This window comes from Arachis ipaensis, chromosome B5 (genome assembly GCF_059453495.1).
Source record: "Arachis ipaensis isolate K30076 ecotype BB chromosome B5, ASM5945349v1, whole genome shotgun sequence".
In the NCBI taxonomy this organism is placed as follows: domain Eukaryota; kingdom Viridiplantae; phylum Streptophyta; class Magnoliopsida; order Fabales; family Fabaceae; genus Arachis; species Arachis ipaensis.
In genome coordinates this window covers 119,536,701-119,555,344 of record NC_142440.1, presented here as the reverse complement: position 1 = coordinate 119,555,344, position 18,644 = coordinate 119,536,701, and the positions used below count along the sequence as shown (strand labels likewise).

Genomic DNA, 18,644 nt, shown 5'->3' with positions numbered 1-18,644 from the left:
ATGGATGGAGAATTTACAGAGGAAAAATCCGTCGGTAAATAATTTCCGACGGGGCTTTTACAGAGGGACAAAATTCGTCGGTAATTTTATCGGTAACCAAAAATCTGTCTGTAATAAAGACTAAATCTGTCTGTAAATCTGTTTGTATTAATCCATTTTCTAGTTGTGTATATTTTTTTTGTTTCTCTTCCAAAATTTTTGTTTTTTTCATTTATTTTTCTTCAAGAATTCGTGTATATTGTCAAAAGAATTTTTTGCTTCGTTAAATAAATTTCTATGTTTGAGTCAAAATAACTGTGTTTGAATAAAACCGATTTCTTTTAAAAAAATTTTGTTATGACAAAAAATTTGTTTTAATTTAAAAAAATTTATATGTTTAAGTAAAAAAAATCATATTTTCTATTTATGTTTTCTCTTGAATAATTTTTGTTTAGGATAAAAAAAATTATGTATTTTTACCTAAGTTTTTCTTTAAACATTTCTGTGTATTTTTAACATATTTTTGTGTCTACTATAAAAAATTTAATGTGTTTTAACAAGAAAAATGAAAGAGTACAAAAAAAATGATAGAAAGCGCACAGCGACCCGTACGCGTGACTGACGCGTACGCGTGACACGCGCAGAAGACCATCGACGCGTACGCATGACTGACGCATATGCATGACATGCGTAACATGCTGCAACTGCAGAAGACGCTGGGGGCGATTTTGGGTTGGTTTTGGACTCAGTTTTTGGCCCAAAAACACATACTAGAGACAGGGGACAAGCAGAGACTCAACACACATTCACATTCACTTAGTTTTAGTTTTAGTTTTGGGAATCTGGGAGAGAAAACACTATTTTCTCTAGGGTTCTTCACATTCTTAGATTTTTTAGTTTTATGCTTTTGAATTGAATTTTGAGAGAGTTACTACCTTCGATTGAAGTTTACATCACTATAGTTTGCTTTCCTATTACCTTACTCTTTTGTTTTCCATTCAGTTTGTTTAGAGTCATGTATGGATATCTTTGATTTTGGAATTTATTAATGCAAAGAGTTATTTTTACATTTAATTCCATTATTTTTTTATTATCTCCAACTAATTTATTAGCTTAGAAATTGCTTCTACTAAATTAATTTTAATTACTATGTCTCCTCTCTACTCCTTTTACATGTTTGTGAAAATGGCAACCATGTTAATGGAGTAAACTCCCAACTTGACTTTGGAGTTGATTAATAGGAGACCCTTGAGTTGGAATACTCAAGTATTAATTTGTAATTGAAAGTTGTTAGCTGACTCTCTAGTCACTAACTCTAATCCTTCCCTAGGAAGGGATTAGGACTTGTGAATCAGGGTTGGTTAGTTACTTGACTTTCCTTTATTAGGTAAAGGATAACTAAGTAGAAGCAACAATCGTTTACTATTATACTTGGGAACATTCAACAAGGATAGAAATTCCGATTAATCTTCTCCCAGTCAAGGCTTTTATTTTAATTATATAAAATCTCTTGTTAATTTTTATTGCTTTAATTGATAGTCATTTATTTCTCTATTCTCCAACTCTAAAATTTCTCAGAAAATTCCTGACCAATAAATTGCACTCTTTTGTTAACTCGTTGGGAGACGACCTAAGAATTCTACTCCCAGTTAATTGATTCTAAATTGTGACAACTCGTTTTAAATTGATAAGTAAAATTTTCGTCGGTTAAGAACTGTACTTGCAACGTTATTTCCATTATAAATTCTTAATCGGAATTTTTCCGCCCATCACATATCATGAGGACACTTTGAAACACTTAATCAAAATTGATCACGATATTGAATGGCAGAAAAAGGAATTAGAAATCAATTATTAAGAGCATAAAAAGCATATTTTTCACTCATAAGTTCATTGGAAGCAATAATTAAAAAACTCTATGAATTGTGCCAAAATTATGTGATTTAGTTGATAAACTCCATACTTTACAATACAATTTATAACGACAAAATGGAGTTTATCACACTTTCTTAATATCTCCTTGTATCTTTCCAAACTTAATAAAGGGATTCTCCTTTCTTTTGGATGAAGGTTTGGATGTCATGTCTCAGCTTGGCTAACTTTTGTGGTGAAAAGAATTTGGTTAAGAAATTATTAACCAAATCCTTCCAAGTTGCTATGCTATCCAAGGGTTGAGTTTGGAGCTACTGTTTGGCTCTATCTCTTAGAAAGAAAGGGAAGAGTCTTAGCTTGATGGCTTTGGGAGAAACTCCATTACTCTTGACTGTATCACATATCAATAGGAAGCTAGATATGTGCAAGTTCGGATCTTCTTGAGAACTACTACCGAATTGATTTTGTTGCACCAATTGAATGAGTGAGGACTTCAATTCAAAGTTGTTTTCTTGCACAATAGGGCTCACTATGCTATTTTCACAACTATCACTGGTGGGGATAACAGAATCACCAAGAGTCTTTCTTGGATTATTCTCTTCAGGTGCCATGATTTCAGGGTCCTTTATTTTTTGTTGAGCTCATGATTTCTTCCTCAATTAAAGGAGGGTTCTCTCCATTTCTGGATCAAATTAGAGAGGTTCTTTGTCTTTGTTGTCCTACATGCAAAAATACAAAGAACACCAAACTTGAAAGGTGGAAATTCCCAAGGTGACAGTGAAAAAAGTTTTCGATGAGTAGAAAAGAAAGATTAAAAATGTCTAATTTAGAGAATTAACTAAATGGTTTGTCGTCAATCTCATTTAATCCCCGGCAACGGTGCCAAACAGTTGATGGTGTAAATCTCAACTCGACAAGTGCACTGAATCGTATCAAGTAATACCATGGTGAGTGAATATTGTTCCCATGAGGATTAAAGAATCAATTCATCAATGATTAATTGATTAATACTAATTAGACAATTAAAACAAAGGAATCAGAGAATTCAAACGTGTAACAGAGACAAAGTAAATAAGCAAAGTAATGGGTGAAAAATAATAATGATGTGAATGTTAAGGTTTTAGAGATGTTCACTCTCTAAGAAAATAATCCTTGTGTTTATTTATTTCAAGGCATGTAAAGATCAGTTCACGACAAATTATAAATAATTAAATTCTAATTCCTTGACAATTTAATTTCTCTTTAATCCAATTAATCGCTGATTCCTTAGTCAATTATTTAAGAAAAGAGGTTAAACACAATTCTGATTTATATTCACATAAAATTTAATATTGATCCTAAGTCGAATTATATGTCACTTATTCGAGCTAGTTCTAAACCAATTAAAGATTATGAGAATTATAAAGTCACACACTTTTTAAAATACTATTCCTAGTTGAGTTTAAAAAGTTATGAGAAAGAGTTTTCAAGCTAATTCCAATACTAAATTTCCAAAAGTAATACTAGAATCCAAAACGGAGTTAAAATATTTTTCAACAATTCTAATCTTTAGGGATGAAGAACGAAAACTCAATTATGAAATAGATCAATGCATAAACCTCAAAATAAAATAAACACTTAGATTAATAATCCATGAAAAGATAAATAGAGTTCTTAACCTTAACAATGGAGATTTAGTTGCTCATGATGTAGAAGAACCAAAAACGGGGATGAAAAGTAGTCAGATAAGCTAAGGTATGATAAGATGTTTGTGGAAGAGTTCCTTGGACTTATTTATATTCTAACCTAAACCTAACTTTTAAATTCAAAACAGAATTATTGAAATTCAAAGCTTGACCGTTACTTGGAGTGTTTGGTATTCAATGAAATCATGGGCCTTGCAATACTTGGGTGAAGTGGCGTTGCACTTAGATGGTCACTGGAACTTGGCCCAAGGGATGAAAGCATGGGCGTGTAAGTGGAGGAAATGGCGTGGCACTTGGTGATTTGAGTTGGTCTTCGCATGGCACTTGGTGGAGTTGGCATGACATGCCCTTGTGTTGGCTTCTTGGGAGGCTTCCTAGTTTTTGGCCCAGCATACCACTTGAGAGAGTGGCGTGGTACTACGGGTCGGGTTGGTTCAAGTTTGAGGTAAAATGAGAATCGAGCCAATTAAATTGTACTTGATTTGGTTTGGTTCTGTTTTGTATTTTTTTATATATACCTGAACCAAACCAAACCAAACCAATCAAGAATGGATTTATTCGGTTCGTGTAACTAGGTACCCGACGAAATAGAAAATTAGAACAAAATTGGAAGAATGAGAAATTTTTTTAGAAGAATCCTATAAATATGATGAACATTAATATAAACATATTAAAACAGCAACCACATGAAAATCCAAAATTTCAAACATGTTAAACGCCAAACATATCGAATTCCAAGCATATCAAAAACTAAAAACAAAAGTGCAACAAAAATGAACCTTCAAAGTCTTCAAGCTACAAAATAAATAATAGAGCATCAACCACTCAGAATTTTTACAATCTATACAGAACAACATAATTTGGTGATTTTTTCAAGAACTTTGAATTATCAATAACATGCATTCCAACAAGAACACAGAACTCAGAATTTTAAAATTTTAAAATAAACCCAAAACAAAGTAAACTCAGAATTTCAACAAGAACTCAGAAGTTCTGAATTTTAAAATAATCCTATAACAAAATAAACCAGAACTTACTAACTCAAAATTTCAACAAGAACTCAGAATTTTAAAATAAATCGAAGGAGACAAAAAAATGAAACATACCAGAGAAGAGATCCACGCGGCAACGGTAGAGAAGACAACCACCACAGACCGGAGGAGATGACAACCACACAACATTGTTAATGACATGAAGAACAAGAAGAGGACTACGCATGAAATCGGAGATGACTTCGGGAGCTGCCGAGTTATGGTTGCTGCCTGCCTTGTTGACCAGAGAAGACGACGTTGCTTCCAGAGATGAGGAAGATTGCTTCCAGACGAAGATAATTGCTACCTTGAGTGAATGACTGAGTCCGTGGGTGAGTGACTGCCGAGGAGGGACAAAAAATGCCACGTGGAGAGAAAGAACACGCCTTGAGTGAGTGACCGTCACGTGAGTGAGATTGTGAGCTTTGCTAGGGTTCTTCAATTTGGGGGAGAGAAACTGAGAAAGAAATGATAGGGTGGGGGTGGCTATTGTTAGGTTTAGGATTAGGTTTAAATGTTATATATATTATCAGAATTTATACTTGTTTATTTAATAAAAAGAAGGTTCGGGTCCATGGGTTGGTTTGGGTTCCGCTCCCCCAGAACTATTACCCAAACCAATCATGATCGGGTTTCATCAGGTCGGGTTTAATTATGCCCGATTACTCATTAGTTCTAAAACCAATTGGTTCGGTTCGGGTTCGGATGGGTAATCGGGTTACTCCAACCCATGAACACCCCTACGTAGCACGCCTATTGTTTGGGACTAGTCACAGGCATTGCATGCCTTGTGGAGTGGCATGGCACGCCCTTGCATGGTGGATCGAAGGCGTGGCTCTTGGAGTTTGGGCGTGGCACGCGAAGCCTTGTATAGCTCCCAGGGGTCGGGTCCAAAACGTTAAACGCCCTTGAATTGGCGTTACACGCCACTTTGGAGAGCCTTGAAGGCGTTGCACGCCCTTGGTGTGACTTGGGGGCATTGCACATCAATTTTGGGCATTACACGTCAGCCTTGGGGGGCTTTTGAAGACGTGGCATGTCGGTTTTGGGCGTGGCACGCTGCTTTTAGACATGTAAGAGCGTTATTTTTTACAGGATGAAAGATGCTGGTCATGTGTGGCTCAAATTGAATGTCCATTATACACATATGCATATTGTTTTGAAACTCTGGACGTTAGCGACTGCCTCAATTGAATTTCTATACCTCAAGTTATGCTCGCTTGAGTATGGAGAGGTCATGATTGACAGCATTTACAAATTCTCTTCAAAGGTATTGCACTTTCCCGTGGCTTCTCTGCTTGTTAACAATCTCCTAAACATATCAAAACTCAAAACAACTCCACATAAAATCAATTAAGTCATAAAAATCTCTATTATAATGAAAAAATCACTAACTTTATTCAAAAAAAATAATTAAAAAAATTAAAGATATGCATCACTCATAACCATCAGGTGGGCTGTGTAAAGTTAGATAATTATACCACCGTTTCTCTTGTACCCACATGGTGCATGTCATGCCTCTAGATCTCAAAGATTACTCTCTAGATGAGCTATGTATAAGAATCTGGATTGAGTTCAGTTGAGAAAGAATATGACCTTTTTCTAGTAATCTCATTTCACATTGATGTGAAATTTTTGTTTTTGCCATTGATTATATTATTTGTGTTTGTCTATTTTGTGGATGTGTTTCGAGATAAGGAGTGGTGTTGTGACTCAATGATGCATTGGGCTTTGAAGGCCTAGATTTGGATGGTTAAAAATCAAAAGAATTGTGATAAAAGATAAGAATTAGACTTGTAAGAAGAGAATTGGAGTTATGGTTTAGAGTTGACCCTAGGTATTAGATCGATGTTGGGACTTAGGATGCTTAGGGCCGTGTTTTATTATGTACTTGTCATTCGATGTTAGATCCGTGTTGAAAATCATTAGATTCTCACCTATGGTTATTTACTTCCTTTTTCATATCTCAACAGACTTCACCGATATACAAAATCACATCATGTGAGTTCACTCCACTTCATGTATATATTCTTATTTTAGAAGTCTTCTTTCACTATTGATATATTTCTTATATTAGACTTGACTTGGCAAACAAGATTTTATTTTATTTGAGACATTCCTATTTAAGGTCCAATTGAGGTGGCCTTTTTGTGGGCCAGTCCTCAAGAGCTATCTGATAAGTGTGTGATATATCTACTTCACAGCCTTGTATAACTTATAATTATATTCTTCATTTAAATTCTCTCTATTGTATTCATATTACTTCTTCTAAAATTATGTATGGTATGTATGTATAAAAAAAAATCTTACAAGTTTCTATTATTATTTTTCTTTTGGTGACTAAGTTTCTATTATTATTATTATTATTATTATTGTTGTTGTTGTTGTTGTTGTTGTTGTTGTTGTTGTTGTTGTTGTTGTTGTTGTTGTTGTTGTTGTTGTTGTTGTTGTTGTTGTTGTGTGGATCCGGACGCTCCGAGGTATAGCTCGCCTCGTGGAAGTTCGAACTGGCTTTCCTTGGAGCACAAAGTGTGGAACGTCGTTTGTGTGCTGGGGAGACGGCGTTGGACACCTGCAAAGGGGACTCCAACGCTCAAGTAAGTAAGAGTGTAAAGTAATTCAGAGTAAGACTGAATGTATTGCGTACCTCTAGCTTAGTGGCTTGCTAGTATATATAGAATTGTTTATGAGGTTTGTTATTTGTTATTCGTATCTTTGCTGCTACTTTGACGGGGTCTTCGTTTAGTGCTTTGGTGGTTAGGATTTGTGATAGTGCAGTTAGAGAGATTTGTGGAGAGATTTGGGTTAGAGATTTGTGGAGAGATTTGGGTTGGCACGTAGTTGTTTGATTTGATAGGATAAGTCTGTTAGAAGAGCAAAATACGTACTCTCCATGTACTCCTGATATAGCACGTGTTTATTTAGTTTTAATCATATTCCGATTTATAGGTTTATTTGAGCCGAGTTATAGCCAACGGATCATAGCCCCAAGCTTGACCTGTGAAAGTTTTCAATTAAACAAGTTGAACTTATGAGTTTTTGTGGTGTTATAAATCGGAATAATAAATATAGCTCGGAATAGTGATTGTAATCATAGTTCGGAATGATGATAGTAATGGTAGTAGCCCCCAAGCTCAACTTGTTGTATGTTGAAAAGTGATAGTCATGCTTGGAATTTTGGTGCAGGTGAATAGTAAGGTAAAGAAAAAATTTAAGAATGACTAAGAATAATGGTTAAATAATGAGGATAAGCCCCCAAGTTTAATCTGATGGCATGAAGAATAAAATTTTTTTTTTGAAAAAAGGTTCTTTGTTTACATCGGCTTAATTTTGACTAATTTCAACTTATAAATACAAATTCGTATAAGTGTGTTGTTTGGATTGAATCGGACTTATAAATGAAAATATGATTGGATTTGTTCTGAAATATAACTGTTACTGCATGTTTGAGTACAGTGGAGTATAGTGATTTGCATGATAATTGTTCTGTATACCATTTGGTGCTTTGGAATAGTTTGATCAAAGAAGTGTTTTTGACTTATAATATTGATGAGAAAAGAGGTAAACGTAGACCTGGTTTGGCAAGTCTACTTGCCAATAAATAATTATGTAAGATAGGCTAAGTGACCATTGTTGATAGGTCAAATAAATATCGTTGGTTGTTGTTGAGTTGTTTGAAAAATTGGTGAACCGATGTAATAGACCGGTTTAGAATTGGGCATAGCGTATTTGGAGTTGTACAACTTATAGATCGGTTTGCTTGAAATTATTCCGACTCACAAGTGTTAGGTTGTTTGAAATGAGTTTGACTTATAGAGGTCGGTTTGTTTGAATTGATAGATAGCTTGGTAGCTTGTGCGTTTGAAAACCGAAGTATAGCTCGGTTTTGATTAGTTGATTAAGCTGCAAATATTTGTTTGTGGATAGTATCTTCAGAAAATAGAGGAGTAAAAGTCATGATTTACTTGAAAACCAAATTATAATTAGTAAGGAGAGCTGAATAATGGATTGGATATCCTTTTAGATAAGCTTGAGCGATGACTCAATGTCAATGGATTTGTTATTTGCTTTTGGAATTTGACCATCCAAATTGTAAGTTTGTTTTAGTATGAAAAGAATTGGTGATATGTAACTTGGTAACGTGCTTTATGGGGGAGTATATCTTGGTCGAAGATTTGTACATGATTTGAAGATTCGTAGCGGAGCGGTTTATATTTATCGTGTATGAGATACTTATAGATCAATTAGGAATGATGAAAATGATAGAAAAATGGAAAGTAAAAGAGTAAAGATATTTCATTAATGAAGAAATAACACATCACCATATTGTCGTCTTATAAGCTAGGTTATGATATATCTATTAGGCTAGTCTTTGTATATTGATTTTGGTGTCGAGTGGTCATTAAAAAGTGCAAATTGTCGGAGTTGTAATGCGCATGGCGGTACTGTTGCTACAATTATTTTGGTGAGATAATCTATAGCATTGTCTGATTTTTTTTTTATCGACGTAATTGTATTATCCTGTATATAAGATTTTGACGCAGAAATATATAATAGAAAAAATAATACCAGAAGGTCCATCAACAATGAAATACAGATTAATAAAATAGAACTAAATATAACATGTCAAGGTTGGTATATGAAATGGTAAGATACATTAAGGTAAAATGATTCAAGTATACAGGTTAGCGTATGCCTTATAAGAGGCCATGTCGTATTGAAGATTGAAATAAAAGAATTATGTAAGCAGAAGTTATGCTGTTTGTTTCACCGTAATATAAGACTTGTCAATTTTATATATTGAAGTTTTCGTCTCTCACTTGTCATTCAATTTAATTTTTGAATTTTTTTATTATATTGTAAATTCATGTTTTGAATTCGTTGGTTAAAACTATAACCTAATCCCTTTATTACGGGAGCAAAATAATTGAAGAAAATAAAAGAACTGAGCAATCAAAAAGTGGTTTCAAAAGAAAAAAATAATAATAATAATTATAGTCATGGCAATGTAAACAAGAACGGGAAAAATTTGTAAGTTGACTTAGATTCATATATGATTCAACTCTTGGTTATATATCAGAAATAATAAAATCAATTTATTTGACCAAATACGTGCATAATTGTACTAATTTAAAACTTCTAAGAAAAACATGGGAACTGAAAATGTAGATATGAGATATATAGTTAAATATTGTGTACCGTTAGATAATGTTAATGTTATCAGAGCATTTGGCAGAATTTATTTCATCTATTGATGGGTTTGGAGTAACTATTACCACAGTCATTATTTTTTCAAGGTGTGGTCATCACCTTGCATATTTTATTGGCTAAAGCCGAAGAAACAAATAATTGAAATTAACGAAGGAACAACACAAATAGTATAGCATGAGTATTGAGCAATCAAAATGCAATTGAAAAACAGAATAGTACTTATTAACAATAGAAATTTGCGATAGATAAAAACAATTGAGAATAAATGTATCTCATTGTGTTAATAACAATTGTCAATAAAAATGAGTAATTTTGCATTTATGCTACCTTATTGAAAACTAATTAAAAATTGTTATAAAAAGGAAAAGAATAATTAGTATAAGAATAAATATTGTGAATAGAGTAAAGGCGGTAAAGCAATCTGAAATAAAAAATAAGGCCGAACTGTATTCACAAATAATATATGAATTCTAAATGAGTTTGAAGGATTCCCTGTTACTAAACGAGTAGAATAGATGATAAGTCTTTGAACTAACATCTTGAAAGTACGAAATTATTCATGTTCAAATCGTTTAGATGCTATGGAATTTTATTCTTGATCAAAGATAATGAAATTAATTTTGCTATTTGGTCAAATAGTTATATAATCTTACGAAGCCAACATTTTTGTTGTAAATATAAAAATCGAAACTGTGTGGCATGTAACTAAAACTGCATACCGCTAAATAATGTTACCGAAAAATTTGAAATTTATAGTGCGTTGCGAGATTTTGCTCTTCAGCCATTAATTATATCCTGTAAAAAAAGGTAAAAAATCAGGCATAAAAGATGGTGGGGTTAGATATACGGCCCCACGGTGGGCGCCAAATGTTCCTGTGTGGATCCAGACGCTCCGAGGTATAGCTCGTCTAGTGGGAGTTCGAACCGGCTTTCCTTGGAGCACAAAGTGTGGAATGTCGCCGTCTAGTGGGAGTTCGAACCGGCTTTCCTTGGAGCACAAAGTGTGGAACGTCGTTTGTGTGCTGGGGAGACGGCGTTTGGCACCTAGTGTAAAGTAATTCAGAGTAAGACTGAATGTATTGCGTACCTCTAGCTTAGTGGCTTGCTAGTATATATAGAATTGTTTGTGAGGTTTGTTATTTGTTATTCGTATCTTTGCTGCTACTTTGACGGGGTCTTCGTTTAGTGCTTTGGTGGTTAGAATTTGTGATAGTGCAATTAGAGAGATTTGGGTTGGCATGTAGTTGTTTGATTTGATAGGATAAATCTGTTAGAAGAGCAAAATATGTACTCTCCACGTACTCCTGATATAGCACGTATTTATTTAGTTTTAATTATATTCCGATTTATAAATTTATTTGAGCCGAGTTATAGCCAACGGATCAATTCTTATTATTATTATAGTGACGTCTATGGTGGATATGGGAGAACCGTGGCTAACGTGGCTAAGAAGTAATAGCCAATCCAAATATGACATCTGGTAGGAATATGTTAGAAGATCAAAGCCATTGACCCGGCTAATCACAGTAAATTCTCTAAAAGATGTATGGTAGATGTTTAAGATCACTAAACCAATGTAATTAAGAATTTGAATATACAAGTTATTGGTGATAAAGAACGTGGTCGTTTTGGGAAGGTTTGCTGAGAATCTTCCAACCGTCAACGCGACGATAATTTTCGGCGAAATGTCAGTGTAGCAGCAAGTGAGCAGTTGGTGATAAGGGCCGATATTGAGAAGCGCATGGGAGGACGTGATGCATTGACGGAGTTGTGAGGTTAGAGAAGCAGAGGAGAACATTGTCGGTGGCAATTGATCGCAAACACTTATAGGGCAACCCGAAAGCACATTGTTGCAAAAGCTTCAAATGATGGAATCAATCGCAAATCTATTAATATATAATAAGAAAGTAGTAGTTGGTTTGTTGACTGACAAGTGTATAGGTTTGTTGAATAACAAGTAGCGCTTTGTATAATCAACAAGTGGCACATGTAAATATAACCAAAAATCAATTTTCTCTTTTCTTGACCTTTGGTTCTTTGCTGCGTCTAGATTACACACTAGCTTGACCACCGTTTTATCCATCGTATAGAGCGGCAAACCAAATTTCAGTGAGAATTCAAATTTCAAATTTGGGATTTATTTCTCTTCGAAGCCCGTCCATTTTCTCTCCTCTCACATATTCTCCTTACAGCCCACTTTCCCACCGTAGCAGTGAAGAAGAAACCACGCCGGTGAAGGGAAGCGCGATGGAAGAAGCAGAAGAGGGAGACAACGGAGGCGACGGCCGCAGTGAGAGAGGTTGTCGTCGCCGCTGAATCAATTGAAGAGAGAAAATAGAACAGTCAAGAAGAAAGGAGGCTACACCAAGAGAGAAAGGAAGAGGAAGGAGGTGACGACAGTGATGGAGGCCACCGCTGCTGCTAAATCCACCGCCGGAGAAGAAAGTCATTGGAAAGAGGGGAGAGCAAATAATTGGAAGAAGAAAAGTAGAGAGGAAGACCCGAAGCAGAGAACGTAGGAGAGGAGGAGCCCTTCAGCTACCATAAACGCTAAATAAAGGGTTTACTTGATCCAATAGCCATCATTCTATGGTCTCACAACACCCTTACTTCCACTATCTCGGTTCAACCAACAAGCACATTCAATTTAATGCAAGATCAATTCACAAAACAAATCACATATATAGCAAGAACACATACACAATTAACGAGCACAAAAATTTATCACACCCAAGCAAATATAACCAAATGCATACAACGAATGTCTGCGCTAACGGTTAAAAGAATCCAAGCATGCTTGCAATTGCATCCATAAGATTCCAGTTAGCTAATGGCAAAAGTAATGTAGTATTCCAGTTAGTCTCGTGTCTTTTATTTTTAAATACACAACAAACAATTTTTTTTCTATCTGAACATTATAATTAATGTTGATATACAAACTATAGACAAAATTTTAAAAATAAAAAACTGAGCATATATAAAAGTATTTACAATTTCTCATTCCTCTCTTGGGATCCACCTGCTCCACCAAATGCTTTTCCTGCGTCTGCTGAGCTCATCCATACTCTCATTTAAGGTTTTAATGATTTTCCTCTGAAGTTTAAGTGCAGAAGCTAGAGCGTTTCTCTGTGCATTAGCCTTCTTCTTCTTCTTGGGTTCAATTTCCTATAAGGAAGGAGGAAATTACGTAAGACAAGATAGCAAATAAAAACTGAACTTTATACCACTGCTTAAGATGGAGTTAAATAAGTGATTTACGGTTTTGGTGCCTATAAAATTTTCCTTGTGGTTTTGGTCCAAAAAGTTTTCAGAAGTAGGCATAATTGGACTCTGACATCATCCCACATACAGATCGATTTCTTATCCATAATTCAAAGTAGGTGGTTACTTCAATGAATACATCTTCATGTGAAGATGATATTATGAACTGATAGATGGTTTGACATATTTGACTGAACATGTTTGACTAAACTATCTAATGATACATAATATCATCTTTAAGTAGCCACCTTCAAAGGATATGTAACCATCTCACCTAGTTGATCCGTATATGTCGAATGACATATGAATCGATTTCACTTTTGAAAAATTTTCGGATCAAGACCACAAGAAAAGTTTTTACAAAACCAAAATTATATATCGCTAATTTTAAACCACAAAAAACTTATTTAAATAATGAAGAACATGATATATACTTTTAGTTCAAGGAGCTGAGCTTCAGTGAATCCACCATCCTTCTCAGTTCCTGATTTTGCCATTAGCTCAGTGACCCACTTGGCAGCTTCTCCGTAATCCTGCTGAGTCGCTCGTAAGAGCTGCAGCCTCAGATTTTGCATGAAAGATAGTGCCAACAAACCTTCTCTATCGAAGAAAGGATGAGTCAATGCCGCTTTTGCGCTCAGCCTTTGCCTTGCTTTGTATCTAACCATTGATGTCAGAAGTTCCCATCCTATTCCACCATCTAAATCCAACAAATCAAATCCCCTCCTAAGTTCAGGGCCACATCGAGGCTCTACGCTTTTTCTCCAAGTAACCAAGTCATAGTCGCACCTCTTTAATTGACGGTTGAATTGTATAAGGCCATTATCGGTGCGTAAACCCGGGAATGCCTATAAGAGAATAATAGTATAAAGCATGAGATATTTGAAATACCAGCTTTATCATATGGCACATTGAATTACTTGTCGCCATCGTTTAAATGTTTCCCCTAATTAAAAATCTGGTCCAGATATATGGAAAATTATCAACAAGGATAGCAACATTTCATAATAGATCAACACAATAGGATTAACAAAAAGATGTGCATATGTATAAACAAAGTCTTTAACTTAAAGCTACTGACATAGTGACATGCAGTCGTCTATGTCCATGAGGTGATTTATAATGATTCATCTAACATTCATGTGAAATCAATTACAGATATTGACTGATTAATTCCAGTAATAAGAACAGAAGCCGTCACAAGTTCATCAATATTTGTTACTCACCATTTGAAGAAAGATCAGACCAGCACTATAGATATCAAATCTGTCGGGCAAATTCAACTGTTAGAAACAAAGAAAACCATCATGAGCAAAAAAGACATCATTAAATCATAAAGAAAAATACATAATATAAAATTATAAATGATAATTTAACTGCAGATGATTCGTAAGCAATATTTAACCTGCCATAAAACCGGTGAGAGTGCAGTTGCTACAGGAGCCGAGGGTGCAGATGGAGTTTGTGTGCTCATGATATATTGCTCTGGTGCGGCATATCTGAGGTAAAAATCATAGAAGCCATATGCGCATTTTAGAAATACAATTTCATTCAAATTATTAGTACACAATTAAAGCTGTAATAAAATTTCATGAACTTTGAATTTCATCTACTTTAAATCTGTGTACATTAGACATTAATGTAATCTCTCTAAATTTGGCTTTACAATTAATAAATTAATGTAGTTAGTCTGTGATTGCATAGCTTGTTGTTTCAGTAAGGATACTCCCAACTTTGATTGCCACTTCAAAAGGGATAAGAATGCATATTAATGAAACCTCAAATACGTGAACAACCGAGACCTAATTTTCGACTTGCCTCATTAACTAGCATCATAAAAAACTCATTAACTTGATGCCTTGAAAACAGAACTGATTCTCATTAATTGAGAGCTTGATTAAAAACAGAAATATACAAATAAATTCCAATAATAATCCAAACCAACCAAAAGAACTTGGCAACAGTACTAGCTAGTAAACGTAAACAAGAAATTAATTAGGATCATTCATTCATTTATTCATTAATCCATGTACATCTGGATCTCAATTGCTAAGAAGAAAATGTATATAAGAGCAAAGTAGAGGATTGCATTATTAGGGGCATAAAAGGAAACTCAGTTATAAGTTAGTTAGGGTGAAGTTAAGAGTTTGTTAGAATGGTTGTTAGTTGTTACACTTCATCTGCTGTGTATATATATCCTTGTATATCTTCTGCATAATACACATTGATAGAATAATTCAGTTTTTTAGCTCACAAGTTACAATAGTTTTCATTCCTTGCTATATTCATCTCTTGCTGCTAATGTGCATGAAACAAAATGGAAAATCCACTTGTTTGAAAATTGGCAAACTCAAGAATTGCAGGAATCTGAACTAACCACCCTGGAGTTAACAGAATGAAGGAGAATCACCGACACAAAAACTGGACCCGAATCAGCCTTAGGTTCAAACTCCTTCAGCAATTAATTGGTCACATTCACTCTCTTATTTCAATATGGCGACTTGTTGGAATGAGAATGAGAATGAGTATGCGATGTGGGAACGGGGCCTTAAAGGAAATGAGGCAGAAAGTGTTGATGGCTTTAAAGGGAAATTTTTGAAATAGTTCATAAATAAAAAAAAAATAAAAGCTTCCATTTTCTAATTCCACTAAAAGAAAAATGAAAAGAACCCATTACTAAACTCATTAAGCATATCAAATAAAAAATTCCAACAGTAGATTTCTTTTCTTTTCTTAATATTTTTTCTCCTTTTGAAAGCAGGCAACAGTGCTATTTTTTTATCAAATGTCGAAGAAGATACCTTGGATCCAAGAGAAACTCCTTGGGAATATAGTTAATGCCAACTCGCAGGTCTGCAGCAGCTCCAAGATCAATGATTTTGAATGTTCGCGACCCTGATCCCAGGATTAGAAAGGAAACAAGATCTTAATAGGGGTTTTTTCTTCTTGAAAGAAGGAGCTCAGCACAATAAAGTGGAGTTTATTACAAGGTAAACAATAACACAAAATAAAGACTCAATAAAAGACATACTAAACAAAAGAAACCCTGATCTTAACTTTGATTATGAAAACTTTTCATCAGGGAGGGAAAAAAATAAGATATGCAAGGTTCAGATTCTTACCTTCAGAGAAAATAATGTTCTGTGGCTTAATATCCCTATGCACAATGCCAGTTGAGTGAAGACCGTCTAATGCAAACAACAGTTGCCTCATGATTGTTTGAATAATTCTGTTTTCTCTTTCGACTCCCTTCGGCAAGTCCTGAACCTCACCCAGAATTAATGTTTCAACCTGTAATTTGCGGCACTAATCACTATGGCTGATACCGGAGACATAAGCATTCATGACTTACCAATAAAGCATAAAATTGAAGAGTTTAATATGAACAAAACGCTTCAGAAACATAGTGAAATAATGAGTAAAGGCTACGGAATATTATTGTAATAATTTCCTACTACTTTATCAGAAAATTGTAAGGTTAATACTTAATACTATTAAAATTGATGATTTGCATCACGACGAGTAACGAGACTACTAACATTGTATGGAAATTCTCTACTCTGCAGCAAGTCAGCTAGGGTAGCATCCCCTTCAAACCGCCATATAAGCCAGTATTCGGGAGCCTTCTTTGAAGAGCTCTGCAAATGGTTTGTGATTATGAGGACAACTGCTATAACTAAAACTAAACTGTGAACTTATGTAACTGAAAAATGTCTTTAATTTCTCCATACAACTATGATAGTGAAGTTCATGAAGAAGTAGTAGTTTTAATTGAGCAACACCTCAAGAAACCCGTATAGAAAATCTGCGCAGCTGCTTGCACAAGCTCTCCGTACGCGCTCATTCATCCAAATTTCTACGGCACCATATTCAGTAGCTTTCTTCAAGACTAAGTCACCTTCCTTCCATTGAGAACCAAAATAGAAGCATAAGTCATACCAATACTATTCAAGCAATCTAACATTTCTAAATCTCACAGGTGCTGAGGCACATATGCCACTCATTTTTGTTTCTTGAAAGCATGATATTCATGAGCAATTAAACTTAAAATGACACCGTTTTCAAAAAAAAAAAAAAATTCATAAACAAATGACATGAAAATTCAATGATCTAGTAAAGTGCACCATGAAAAATGCAAGCAAGAACCAACTAAGGCAAAAAAAACATAAGTGAGAAACTCCATTATTCTAGTAGCTTCCAAATAGGCAGCCCACAAGCATCCTGCATTAACATAGGATCTGCAAAGGACCATAGTAGCTTCCAAATAGAATAGTAATTAATTAATACCTTTGAAGAGGGCTTGGACGGTGTTGCTCTATAAACTACTCCAAAGGATCCCTCCCCTAACTTCTTGCCCACAACAAAGTCATCCTGCCAAAAACAATAAACCAACGTCAGCAATAACAGTTACAATCAAGAGCAGAAGCAATATTAACAATTAACCTATATGAACCAAGCATTGTTGAGTCATGACGCGATGAATCAAACAAGTAGTGGGTCATATTTAACATTTAAACCATTAACATCTAAATATTTTATAGTAGCATTATCCATGGTGCACTCTAGCTAAATGGACATATACTAAAATCAAAAGTAATGTAAATTCTTAACAGTGAAGTACTAATTAATCAACCATAATTTTTACTTCTATATAAGTAACGAAATAAGAGATATTATAGAATGAAAATAAGAATTGGCTAAAGTAACATAAAGAAAAAGAAATGAAGTTGAACTGAGTGACCTTTCTATAAGTGGGTCTGAACAATCTCTCAACAAAAGCAAGAACAAACATGTCAAAGAAACCAGGTGCAACCCCAGGTGTGGCCCAAAGGTAAGAGAGAGCACTCAAAGCAAGAACCGCACCAGGAACTGTAAGAGTCAACCCATTTGACTTTGGTAGTGTGCTCCTATAAATTAGGTCCCCACACTCCATCACAGTGCAAGGGAGACCAACCCCAACACCCACAAAGAGGTTGTGAATGGAATCAAGAACCCATTCACTTGCACCACCACCACCACCTAATGCAAACACTTGAAAAGGAGGCTTCTTTCTACTGCTGCATGGTAGAGAAGAAGGTTTGATTCTGAATCCATGGCCCAGAAAGAGGGATTTGTTGTGCTTTCCTTTGTTTGCTTGGAGCTTTGTTAACCCTGCTCCTATTCCACTTGTTGCTACAGTGGCCATGCCAGTTCCTCAGTTTACACTTCCTGGCTTTGTGGTAGAAAAAATGGCGGAGAACTTCACTTCATTGTTTCTTTTCTCCTTCCGTTTTAGACCACAAGTTTCTTTTTCATTTTTTGATTTCCTTTTTGTTTATTTTAAATTGCAAACACTAATATCAAATCAACAACAGTGAGGGAACAATTCATTTTTCTTTTGTTTTAACTTTTCAAGTTTTCATTATATACTTCTTATCGGGCTTGTTTGGGTGAGTTTTTTAAAAAATATCTTTTTTCGAGTTATCTTTTTTTAAAAGATCTTATGGAGAAGTAAAAGTAATTTTATGTTTGGATATCTCATATAAAAAGGTCTTTTTATCAATCAATTATGTTTGGGTATAACAATATAAAAATACTTTTTTTTATTTATTACATGAAAAATATT

General features: G+C 34.7%; 1 protein-coding gene across 1 annotated transcript; it reads right to left on the bottom strand.

The window, feature by feature from the left end:
- Window positions 1–12,482: 12,482 nt before the first annotated feature.
- Window positions 12,483–18,394, bottom strand: STN7 (Serine/Threonine kinase domain protein). The gene is made up of 10 exons (XM_016347522.3): window positions 17,781–18,394; window positions 17,327–17,410; window positions 16,822–16,941; window positions 16,579–16,677; window positions 16,162–16,330; window positions 15,841–15,934; window positions 14,445–14,538; window positions 14,266–14,322; window positions 13,474–13,887; window positions 12,483–12,943 (listed from the first exon to the last, which is right to left on the bottom strand). The coding sequence occupies exons 1-10, from the start codon at window positions 18,222–18,224 to the stop codon at window positions 12,776–12,778; spliced, it is 1,743 nt and encodes a 580-aa protein (XP_016203008.1). The 5' UTR covers window positions 18,225–18,394; the 3' UTR covers window positions 12,483–12,775.
- Window positions 18,395–18,644: the final 250 nt, after the last annotated feature.

Excerpts from the sequence above, each read along its gene's own strand:
- STN7 (XM_016347522.3), bottom strand. The coding sequence starts at position 18,224 with ATGGCCACTGTAGCAACAAGTGGAATAGGAGCAGGGTTAACAAAGCTC. Across the intron at positions 17,411-17,780 it reads TCAGACCCACTTATAGAAAG|GATGACTTTGTTGTGGGCAA; the intron begins GTCACTCAGTTC and ends TGTTTTTGGCAG. Across the intron at positions 16,678-16,821 it reads TTCTATACGGGTTTCTTGAG|AGCTCTTCAAAGAAGGCTCC; the intron begins GTGTTGCTCAAT and ends AACCATTTGCAG.